The 12,727-nt window shown below is 38.3% G+C and overlaps 1 protein-coding gene across 2 annotated transcripts in view; it reads left to right on the forward strand.

Annotated features, from left to right (window-relative positions):
* The first annotated feature begins 2,550 nt into the window (after positions 1-2,550).
* col17a1b (collagen, type XVII, alpha 1b) overlaps positions 2,551-12,727 on the forward strand; it is a 36,478-nt gene continuing 26,301 nt past the window's right edge. Inside the window, exons 1-9 of one of the 2 annotated variants that reach the window (XM_034101461.2) lie at positions 2,551-2,901; positions 4,164-4,228; positions 6,686-6,736; positions 6,880-6,987; positions 8,366-8,731; positions 8,853-8,909; positions 9,030-9,065; positions 9,309-9,359; positions 11,008-11,151. In XM_034101461.2, the coding sequence (XP_033957352.1) occupies positions 4,174-4,228; positions 6,686-6,736; positions 6,880-6,987; positions 8,366-8,731; positions 8,853-8,909; positions 9,030-9,065; positions 9,309-9,359; positions 11,008-11,151 (868 nt within the window). In that variant the 5' untranslated portion in view covers positions 2,551-2,901; positions 4,164-4,173. The remainder of the gene's footprint in view (positions 2,902-4,163; positions 4,229-6,685; positions 6,737-6,879; positions 6,988-8,365; positions 8,732-8,852; positions 8,910-9,029; positions 9,066-9,308; positions 9,360-11,007; positions 11,152-12,727) is intronic. The other variant, XM_034101462.2, reaches the window with a different exon arrangement.

The raw sequence follows: 12,727 nt of genomic DNA on the forward strand, positions 1-12,727 counted from the left end.
GACTCATGTGGTGATTCAGCTCTTCTCATCATTGTTCATCTCTATTAAAGGATTAATGGAGAACTCATAGACCAATCTCTGCTTGCTTTTTAGACAGGTCTCCATATCCATTACTGTTGCCTTGAGCAAAACGGTATGAATAGATAGATTAAAAGGAAATCATGCCTATACTTGAGCATCAGTACTTGGCTATCTGATATTCCACACCGCAGGGAACAGGTATTTTTTTAACATTTTAAAAGGGTGAATCCTGCAGGGCGGGGAGTTTAAGATAATTGATGTGTGTGAGTCAGTAGAGTGTTTTCTGTGCTTTTCAACTTTTGAGTAGTTGACATGAAATACTGCTCCAGCACAGTTAGAAGCTAGAGGCTATGTGAGACACTGAGTGAGGATGCCAGCTTTTCATAATGCAGGTGTTGCTTATCACAGATAAATAAATCCACATTGTGTGTTTATGAAGGCTGATCATATTTTAAAGATGCACATCAGGGTCAGCTGTATACTATTAAACCTCTAAATTCAGTATCAAATACTCAGTTTGCTATTGAAATAGATGAGATTATACCATGGACTAATGAGGTGGACTGCAGTGGTGTCACTTGATTTGGTTTAGCTGAAAGAGTGTTTTGTATTCTGGGTTAGTATATTTTTTCCCTGTTTCTCTATCTGCTGTCTGTTGTGGAAATGTTCCTTTTATGTGGTGCCAATTTCTTATCTGCAAAAATGTGATTGGTTTCTAAATGGATATTGATAAAAGAGAGCTGTAAAATAATGTTTTGCACATGACCTTTCTGCACTGCCTTATTGGAATCTAATATTGCAGGATGTGCCTGAGTTGATATGGTAAAGTGAACTTAAACACACAAATAAAAATAAATCAACAATAGTAGTTCATTACGATGGAAATAGTGACAAACCAGAGCAAACTTACACCAACAGAAAGAGTGTAGTCTTAAGAACCAGCTTTTTGTTTTTAATAATTATATATAAACACAGGCCATACAAAACATGTATAGTACAATAACTTCTTTCTGTGCCCAAATCTTGTTTTAGTGCAGGTTGAGTTAACTGTTAGATAAGCAGGAGAGTAGAAAAGAACAAAGGTCACTGAAAAGAAGTAACAAATTAATCCTTACATATGCTGTCCAAAAATGTGCCTGCATCACTTTCTCTCAGCCAAGTATTCAGGTAAATAAATCCAGATGAAATCTTTTGTGAGGCCACACAAAAAGGGCCTTCCTGGAATGTGTTATCTTAACCAGCTTAACTTGGAACAAGACAGGAGATCCATGAAGTGAACCTCAGCTTTGTCTCTTTAAAGCTCTCAACACAACATATAAAGTTGAGTTAGTCTCTAGAGTTTCCTATACGTTATCTTTCACACTTTACAATAAATTAAAAAAAAACGTGACTAGAATAAAGTTTTGCCCGCGGGAGGTTTGAGCAGACACATATAAAGCTAACAGATACCTTTATAAACCACAGAAGAAAAGTTATCTATTCCATCAGTTTTTGTAATGCAGCATGATGAGTGAGGTCTTCATGTTCATCTGTAAAGATCTTGTGGTTTCTTTACAACACCAGTACTGCCAAGATTCACGTCCACACTCCATAATAACTGTGTTCATGTTACAAACCCTGAAGGATTACGTTCTCTGCTATGCACCACACTTGCTGTCTACTCATTTTTGGCACATATTAAACAAACAAATCCTTGTCCCAGAGACACAAGCCCTTATGTGGGAGAGCTGTTATCCTCAACACAAACACGAGTGTGTTTCAGGACAAAAGGTCTGCACAAGCCAGTCAACTCCTTTTTTTCACCATCCTGGAATCTGTTTTGTTAAACCAGCCCTTTTCTGTTAGATTTGGCATTATTTAAGCTTGCACATTGATGTGAGCAGAGCAGCTCCTCCTCCGTTACACTGTGCTTGGGGCCATTTGTTTTCCATCATTTGAGCAGATTGGAGTCATGCTGGCTGTGAGTCACAGTGGGTGGATGTCTACACAGGGTGTGGTGGGTGAGGGATCTTGGTGGTGCTTGTGGCTGCCAGTAAAGGAATAAAGCATCCAATTTGGCTCAAAATTAAATTGCATAAATGCAAATGAATGGATAGGGAACTTTTATAATGATCATAGAGGGTTAAAAACAGCTCCTGAGGGGGTGTTATTTTCATTCTCAGAGTAAAGAAATCTGATCCTTCAACAGCTGCACAAACATGCTGATCAGACTTTTGTTCAAAAACCTGGAAGTGAGTTAAAAAAAGCATTGTGTGTTTTAATGCTTTTGCACAGAAAATGTGTTCAGAATAATACTTTTTGGCTATGAACTACACAGTGTGTGAAAACCATGTAGTTTAAATCTGTTTCTACTTCCATTGTGAGCCCCAGATGTGTTCACGCTGCATGGATCTGCTGCACACAATAACAGCGGACCCTGAAAGATCCAGTCCATAAAAAGAAAAAAACACACCTCCCAAATCACTCCTTCCCACCTCCTCACAAAACGTTGCCAGTTCGAAAAGTGATGACTGCTGCAGGAAGGGAGGAGTTCACCACTTTTTCTTTTTCAAAGTCGCCTATCTGTCGAGAGGAGTCAGCAGAGCCGAGTGAAGTTAATTGGTTCCCTCAGGCGTTGTTCTTCTTATTCCAAATTCAACTTTTCATGCCGTCTGCTACACCTGCCTGCCAATGGGCGCGGCTGGGACCTATGCCCAAGTCTCTGTTTTAACTTGCCAGGGAAAGTTGAGCTAAAAGGCACAAAGGGACCGAGGATCGAGAAGGACATCCCACCCGCGCGTCAACTTGGTATAAACACATTATCTATCTCGTGGACGCGAACAGTCGCTCCATCTTGAGAGGAACCCGGATTTGATTGTTTGTTTCTCGAGTTGGCTGAAGGTATGGATTTCACACTGGACTATCCTGGAGACTTTTTTTTATATAAAAAAGTTGTTTATGTTGGATGGTGTGGGGGTTTCTTCCCACCTGGCTGTTGCATCTCTGCTCTAACTAACTGCACTCTGGGACTTTGGTGATGGGCTGTCGAGCTACTTTTTTGGCTTTAGTTGTATGATTTGTTGGATGGATTTGCGCAAAGTCCCATAAAGAAAGCAACAAGTACTTCATAGGTTGTCTGTTAAGCACTAGGGAGTTTACAGGATCCCTTTTCTTCCTGTGGTATAGAATCAGTCTGTTATAGTGATCTCAGGATACTTTTACATTTATTTTTGCTGTGCTATTTACATCCCTCTAAAAATATATGCCAGGAACTGACCTGGCTGCAACACCAGCTTCACCAAGCTTTTATATTTGCTGATCAGATTACTTTCAGGATATACAATAATAAATGTGTTTATGGTAGGAAGTAGGCCTAAGTGTTTTTGACACATGTTGTTTTTATTCACTTTCACTTGTGTTTTGCTTTTCTCTGCGAGGGAAGACACTTAAAGTTTTTTCACGATTGTCGAACTTTGAACATTATGGTGATTCAGGATTTGAAGAAAATAGAAAAAATCCATTCTTCGGATTATTTAAGTTTTTTTAAATTTGAAAAAGTGAGGTTAGATGGTGCAGTAAATAGAGCACATGCTGTCAAATGTCCCTGGCTGGCAGGGTGTGGTGAGAGGATGATCTTTCAGAGCTGTGCAGTGATTCACCGGACCCTTTTGTCCTGTTGTTAGTCTTCAAAGACACAAAGTGAATCCGATTGAAATCTATTGAAATCTATAGACGATGCTTTATAGCTCCTTGATCCTTCATTGTGATAATGCACTATTCAATGTTAAACAACACTTTTTAAATACTGTATAGATGACGTTGTGTACCTGATCTATTGTACGCCTACTGCGGAATTCATGTTTTAAGATCAGTCAAATCAGAATGTTTAAAGGAAAACTTTGTCTTATTAGATTTTGGTTTCTAAAATATGATCATGTGACATTTTTCTGTCTCCAGTGGAATGACATTTCCAATGAATGCAGTAAACATTAGACTCAAGCAGCCTGGTCTTGAACCCAAATCATTCCTAGAATAACGTTTTACTTTCCCCATCAGATGTTTACTAAATATCCTTTAAACCACAGTGAAGAAATGAACAGACTTTTATTGACAGTTGGCAGAGAACATGCATGACAGTGGTCAACATTTTATCATCTCACCAGATAAAATGGGATGGACGAGTTAACAAGACAGATCGACTTCTCAGGAGGCTTGTCAGGAGAAAGGGGTGAGATTTCTGAATTTATTTCTGAAGTTTTGAAACAAGTCCACTGGAAAAACACAAGGTAAAGGGTTGGTTCATCCAAATCACAAAAGAAAGAAAGAAAAGAATGTCACACCTGTAGCTTCAGATGTATGCAGACATTTGTGTTTTTATTTGCAGAGTTTAGAAACGCCACACAACTGCTCTGGCCACGCAAACAAAATGGAAACTTTTCCATAAACAACACGGTATATACAAAAATGATACAAGATTAAAGTTCAAAGACAGATTGGCAATGTGTTACTCTGCATCTAAAGGCCAAAACCCTCTGAACTTTCTTGGGTGATGCTTTTGTCTTTCTTTTTTTGGTGGCTTACTATCACTAACAAAATGGCATGCCTTGCCTGGTGTCAGTTTCCATTTCTGATCCTCGCTCTCAGGGTGTAAGTCATCCTCTGGGTTTTCCTAAAGTTATAACTGGCTCCACTTGGCCTAATGACTTTTGACACAGAGGGGTATGGTGAAACCAAGAAAACGCTTGATTATATGTTTGACTCAGAGAAACTCAGAGAAACATATAATCACCCATCCTGGTGTCCCCATGTTCTTCCCCTATTTTATGTCATTTCTAAAAGAAGGTTAGTTAAGTTTGAACATGTGTCACTTTTCAAACCAGTTGGTACAAAGTACTTAAAAAAAGAATTTGAAGGTCAGAGAAGAAAGGCGGTGATAGAACAATAATTTGGTTTGGACACAATATACAAAGTTGATAGATCATTTAAAAGAAAGCCAAACAAGTCAATTTAAGATTACTTTTATGCCCCAATTTGGCTTCACTCTGACTTTGTTGAGTGTTTCAAAGTCGAGGAGCAACAGAAGCAAAAGCATGATCATCTTTAGTGTTTAACCTTGACTCTGAAACACACACACGTCCCTAAAAGGAAGGATACAAAGGAAGAGGAGTGGGAGGACAGGAGCTAGGCAGCATGAAATTGTATTGGAATTTACATTATCTGCAACCATTAAAACTCAACACGCTGAGAACAAGACGCCTCCTAGTGGACTGAAGGTGTTATTCGTACCCATTTCATTATAAACATGACATGATTAGCACACATTTTATTTGTTGAATTTGAGGCCTTTTGTTTATATGTTGTCAACGGTTTAACTGCCTTCTGAGAGAAAAGGGACAAACACACTAATCAAAAGTTAAGTTTAGGATATTGACCTTTAGAATAGTATTGTAACATAAAATAAATCTCAGCACAAAGACTAACTGACTGGAGATGTTCCAGGACATTCTTTAAAACTGTTGAGCTGTTGCTTCATGTCTTATGATAACAAATTAACCATCTACATGACAGCGGAGCAAGATAAAGCCTTACGTTCTGAGGGAAAGGGACGTTTTTCTTTTTGGTTAAAGTAAAAACAACCTTTGACCCCCCCCCAGAAAAGTCTTACATGTAATATGACAGGCTAATCTTTCAAAACTGAAAAACGTTATTAAATACATTCAGAAACATTAGTATCGCTTTTTAATTAGCATTTTTTATAAAAGCTCGATAAGAATCAGAACCCGGTTTATTAGTAGGTGTTCACATACAAGGGATTTTACAGAAACAGAAATAAAGAATATGGAAACATGATACAAAACATTGACATTAGTATTTCAAATTAAATAAATGCATGGAGATTTTTGAAATAGAAAAGGGCAATTCATCAAACACATTTTTCTGGTGTTTTACAAAGTTAAGAGAAGTAAGAATAAAGATCTTGAAAAATATGCGATGAAAGACTTTTAAATGGATAATCAATTATATACGGGACTAATGCTTTATTTCATAGTTATAGACCATTGATAGGAGGATTTTCTTAGGTTGCGCTGTTGCTGAAAATCTGTCTGGTGACTCATTTACAGTCAAGGTTACTTTAGGCCAGGAAGGTCTCACTTTCTCATAATCCATCAAGTCTGCAGTAATACCTATTTAGTGAGTCATTAATAATAGGCTTTATCACTGTTGAGTAAGGGTTCTTATAAGGATTACATTATTCACTTTTTAAGCATTTTCTTTTTTAAATATGTAAATAACTTAATTAAACTGAGTGTTATCCTATAGTTTAGAGGTTGAATGATCCAAAGCAACTGTCCTGCTGTATGAGGCTAAACACTAATGTTAATGGCCTTTACTAATATATTTAGCACTCTTAAGGAAAGATGTGTTATCTTTTTTTAAAGCTGTTAGTAATTGTGTTAACCCTCTATTAGAAGAAGTTATTTAAAGTTAACTACAGCGCAACAAGGCGGTAAATCCGTCAGCACCGTCATCATATGAGTATCATCATATCAATCGAAGTCACATTAGTTAACCTCCAGAGGCGTAAAACCCGTCATCATGCCAGTCACTCAACACCCGCCCACTAGGTTACTGCTGATAACTCTCTCCATACAGAAATTATGTCTAATTTCTCTCATGTGCTCAGTTGTGACAGAAACAGTCACCTCCAACACCAGACTGTCTTCTCTGCCACCAAGTGAGTCTCTCTTTCTTCCAGTCATGCTTGCCTTGATGATAAACTTAACACATAATGCTATGATTATAGCCCAGCATTTATGAAGGAATTACCCGTTGAGTAACAGCTTCCTCGTGTTTTGCTTTGTGTCTTCTCGTTGCTAGAGGGAACCAGCGGATCAAATCACAGGAATATGTCCAGCGGTGCTGGAGGGCTGGGCTTGGAGAAGAATGTCTTAACCCAGAACAGCAGTGGAACTTATTTCTCCTCATGTGAGAGCACATTTCCACTCATGGTTTAAAACTGGGAAGTTGTGGGTTTTGCCTTGGGACACATTTTGAGAAGCTGAATGTTTTTATTTTGTTTCCTCAGTAAAAAAAGAAAGAGAAGTACTCATTTAGATTTGTTTCACATCACTTTCCGTTGTTTTACATTTTAATTATGTTTTTAAGCACTAAAGATCTTTCAAATAAAGTACACTACATGGCGGTATGTAAATAATTAGCTAATTAACGGAAGATTAAATACGATTAAGGGAAAGTATTGATTAGTTTTGTCAGTTTGAATGCAAAAGTATGGAAAACAAGAAATGAGACCAGCTTGTCAAATGTAATTTCCATTTTTTTATTATTATTATTATTATTTTTTATTAACTACATTTTTGGTTATTTAATCATTTTTATTATTTCATTATTATTATTATTTTATTATTATTATTATATATTTTTTAAATGTTGTGCTAGATTTTCCAATAGTTAGACATAAACCCAGCAATCATTTAAAAAGGAAAATATGATTTACATTTTTTTCTAGAGGTTAGTATAAAGTTAGTATAAAATACATACGGATAGAACAGTTACCCATAATAAATCAACAACTAAATAGTTTGATATATGGATCAGTGCTTTCGGTCTTAATATCGTTCCAGATTAGATTTTACATGCAAATCAGAATCAAGTTGTTTCAGACAAACAAGTGTCTACTAGATCTTTCCGGGAAATTCCTATAAGAGTGCAATTTGATCTTGTGGCACGGGGTATACATAGCATGTCACTTTTATGACCCTGTCTTGTCTAAGCATGTGAACTTTCTTACATCTGATTTAATACCCAGACTTCAAGCGCAATACTTATTAGACACCCCTATAATCATTTACCACTACTGTATAGTGTTAGTTAGTTTAATGCGCAATGCATCATATCGTATCTTAGGTTTCTTTTTTTATACTTGGAAGGTGCACATGTGTCATTACTCATTACCCTTAAATAAACAAGTAGAGATGTATTGTAACAGGTTTGAGCAAATTGCTTTTCTCTGCCTGTGGTCTTTGGAAGGTCGGTAGAAGAATAAAAAAAAAGAGAACAAAACAATACTAAAATAGTAGAAAAAAAGCTTTGTTTTGTATGAGCACATTGGTAAAGTCCCTATAGATATAGGGCAGTAAAAGCGAAATATTTCCCTCTGGCATGTATTGGAGTTGTAAAAGATGATAAGTAAAAATATAGCATTAAAGGGGAATTCTCATGTCAAACACAAGTATGTAAAAGCACTTAAAATCCTAACCCTTCATGACTCAGGAATATTCCTGTCCTGTGGAGGTGATTCAGTTTCAGGAAAAATAAAAATAGCTTGTATGCCTCATCCCTGCAGCCTCTGGAGGAGTGAACGCCAGCAGCTTCAGCTCCTCCTCGGGAGTTTACCTCGGGGGAGACTCCTCGGGAGGTGATGGAGGAGGGATCTTCATAGATGGAGAGGGGTATGGAAGAAGAGGAGGAGGAGGAGGAGGAGGAGGAGGAGGAGGAGGGGGGGGAGGAGGGGGAGGAACTGGAGGAGGGGGAGGAACTGGAGGAGGTGGAGGAGGTGGAGGCACAGGCGGCAGTTATCTCGTGAGCTCGGTGTCAAAGGTCAGGTCGAGCTCGTCTGGCGGTACCAGGAGAACTGCAGGCTCATCAGGAGGCCTGTCTCCATCTTCCCGGGAGAGGAAGGTCACATCCAGCCGCTCAGGAGGTTATGATGGTGAGAACCTGTTAATAAAACAAACTTGGCATTAGGGGTGCCTGAAACAGAAGTTTTAAGGAAACCGAGGTACACGAGGGCGCTGTTAATATCTCTGCTGCCATTGTGTTTGCTTGTCTAGGAAGTTCCAGCGCTAATTCCTCCCCAGAGTTTTCACGCAAAGATTATGGAGTCTATTGTAAGTGAATGGGATTATATACTTTCTTATAACAGTATTTTTCCAGCTTTATCCTCTTGGCGTGTCTGTGTGTGTGTGTTTATGTTTTTTGTCCCCTTCTTCTGTGTGTTTTCTCTCCAGGCTCCAGCACCCAAAGAGGGAGGAGCGAAAGCAGAGGTATTTAATAATAGTTGTATTTCTTCCCACCTCTTCCCTTCATTATTTCTGAACCATCTGACTCTGAATTGTTCTGGTTTACTGTTTTATTGAATTAGGATTCCTTTGTCCATTGTGTGTGTGTGTGTGTGTGTGTGTGTGTGTGTGTGTGTGTGTGTGTGTGTGTGTGTGTGTGTGTGTGTGTGTGTGTGTGTGTGTGTGTGTGTGTGTGTGTGTGTGTGTGTGTGTGATTTTTTTTCCCAGAGAGCGAGATCAGAGCCAGATTACAGAGCGCCTCTCCCAGTGCCAGCAGATGTAAGACCACTTGAGACACATTAATCTATTCACTGTTCGTTATCCAATTCCTCATAAAACAACGAAAGCACCTTTATTTGATGCGCTCTAAGGAGCACATGGGTAGTGAACAACTTTTACTGCAGTTTCTCAGAACAGAATTAGAGTTACGTTACTGTCAAATGCTTTGGCTCAACACAGGATCTCACCGACCCTTCACCTTTATCTCCATGAAATATCAATTAGTAACACATCTGCCCTTCCCCAACATAATGTACAATACAGAAGCACAAAGAAAAGCGTGAGATTTAAACAAGGAGGATCTTGGGTTTGTTTACATTGTGTGGGGAAGAAGTAATGGGGCAGATTTGTGGTGGCAACAATGGCACCCATGAGTCACTGTTTGCAGTACCGCCCGTTTGAGGCTAAACCGAGGAGAGTGAGAGATCTACAGATGCTGATCGCTCCCCCTGCTGACATAAATTCATGATGCGATTATTTAATCCACAGTTTTTAACATTTAGTCATTCTGTGCCACCTTCACCCCATGTCAGCCCCTGGGAATGAAATAGTACTGTACATTTCGTACAATATTTGTAAAGCCCATTTGATTCTACTTTACACTTGGAGTTCACTACTTCCCAATGGAACATATTAATTGATTGGCGAACAACAATTACTCTTAAACTCTTAGAAACAAACACCGGATACCCCTATGACGCCTTTTACACAAAAACTACCCAGCAGTAACCTATATAAAAAGTAAACTTCCACTACACTTCAAAAAGGTACGATATAAAATGTATTGCTTCCATTATAATAAACCATTAATCAAATCACTCTAACAGCTGCCTTACCTTAATGGTTCAAGCTCATTTTACTTCCAGACTTTTTCCTTTTGCTACTTTCACTTACGTAACATTTGTATTGCTTCTTCCACCACTTTTAAAAACATTATGTTTTGCATTATGAAGTATTATCACCCACATATAGGCACTAAAAGTAAAAAATGGTATCACTAAGAACTGCTTTTAGTGGTAGAGTAAGGCAAGGCAAGGCAGTAACACATATTACATTGTTCATTTTTGTATTCTATACATTTCAGTATAATTATTAAGAGTTATCAGACAGAGAGATATCTAGTACATTTGAATTCTATATGAACTGTACTAATAAATCACAATTAAGGTTATTTTCTTAATCTATTTAGTCAAATGGACAAGAAAGCTGCGAGAATGTTTTGTTGATATATTGTTTTTGCAGAAGGCCGAGTGCAGTAGGCTATCTGTATTTTACGTTATTATTTAGGTTTTATGGCAATGTTGTTCAGGTGTAAAATAATCGTAAAATGCAAAACATGAACACATTACAAACAAACTCAATATCTTTTACAGTTTCCTGTCCACCCTAAACAAATGTTTTTCTCAATTATACTGCATACAGGGCGATATGTTTGTCCAGTTCATGTAATTAAATAAAAAGTGTTATGTTTCATCATCACATTTTTAACTTTGACCAAATTACGGTTGGCCAACTTGAGTAAGTGTATATTCCAACGCTGACTTTTAAAGATTTAACTACAGTAATGCACTAGAATATATTGCTTAGAGATACTGTAATGCAGTATTATATTTGTAAAAACATTGTTTGTTTTGGTTGTGGTTTACAGGGACGGAGCTGGACGACGTGAAGAAGCTTCTGAAGGGGCGCTCCTGCAGCGTCAGCCCCACTCGCTCCAACGCCTCCATCACCCTGCCGGTCCCTAAAAAGGCCAGCGTGGAAACCAAGACTATCTCAGTGGCCTCTCAGTCGGGTAAATACCCTTACACTCTTACAAGCGTCACAAACATGTGCATAGTTAACATGCACAGACACCTTGTCTCCTTCCTAATCTGACCTCAGTGTGTGCCTGTACTGTGTTAGAAAGCGACAGCTCCTTAAGATAAATGCATTCTGAAGACCACTTAAGACAGTGACTGTATATTTCCAGTATACTTATTCTCTGCTGCACAATAACAAAATAAATACAGTATCCTTTTTTCACATTTTGGATAACACTCAGGCATGGTTGTGTTACGGTTGAGTGAAGGAAGCAGGACCCAATTGCAGATAACTCAGATTAACCTTAATTTCAAGGATATTGAAAAATAACTTGGACAAAACAGAACACTCACCGGTGAACTCAGTCACAAACAAAAGACGAACCAACACTGAACACAGGAAGAGACAAGAACTAAATACAGGGAGGGGTAATCACGAGATGAGAAACAGCCGGGCAGGGGAGGAGAAACACAAGGGCAACAGGTGAACACAATCAGACAACTAGACACACCAGGGAAACTAACGACGGGAGGAAACACACAGAGAGAGGGACCAGACATTACACAAGGGAGATAGGGAGAACCGAACAGCAAAATAAACCCAAACCTAGACATACAAAACTAAAAACGTGACATAACATGAGAATCGTGATAGGTTGGATGATAATACAATAAGCTCCTGGTCACAGACAATTCCCTGAGATTTGTCCTGGGACCCGAGGAAAAAAGGTGTCTTCCAATTTCCTTTTTTTTGTGATATGGTTAAAAAAACATCTTGCAATTTAGACTTTTTTATTTTATTTTATTTTTAAATGTTACAGTATGTCCACTGTAGAGGACGTCGGGACCATATTAGTTTGAAAAGACAGCCAAAATGAACAGATAGACTATGTAACATATTATGGTTATAGAGTGATATTAATACAATAATACATTCACCTTTATTTAAAATATAAATAAGTAATTGATCTGAACATTGCTGTTTATTTGGTCACTGAAAAACTAGTTTGGTTTTTGGTGAATCTTTCCAGATCTTCAAAGACTTTGTAATCAATGTAGTGTTGCAAATGTATTATCTTTTCAATTTACACACGGCATCTATTGCACGTCTGTCCGTCCTGGGAGAGGGATCCCTCCTCTGTTGCTCTCCCTGAGGTTTCTCCCATTTTTCCCTTTAAACTGGGTTTTCTTTGGAAGTTTTTCCTTGTACGATGTGAGGGTCTAAGGACAGAGGGTGTCGTATTGTCATACTGATATTCTGTACACACTGTGAAGACCACTGAGACAAATGTAACATTTGTGATATTGGGCTATATAAATAAACATTGATTGATTGATTGATAGTGGGAAAGTACCTCATTGACTCCAGTCAGCACGGGCTGTAAGGTCATCTTGACTAGTTTGATGGATGTGGTCTCCATTTGACCTGCTCATAGAAACAAAGCTTGCATTCTTGAGGCAATTCTCATTTTTCATGGCTCCACTTAAAATAAAAACAACAATAAGACATACGTGCTACTCTTGGCCCACAGAAGGCCACGTCTTTCCGGCTCGTCCCTATCTGTCTCT

The sequence above is a fragment of the Pseudochaenichthys georgianus genome, chromosome 15 (genome assembly GCF_902827115.2).
Source record: "Pseudochaenichthys georgianus chromosome 15, fPseGeo1.2, whole genome shotgun sequence".
NCBI lineage: Eukaryota > Metazoa > Chordata > Actinopteri > Perciformes > Channichthyidae > Pseudochaenichthys > Pseudochaenichthys georgianus.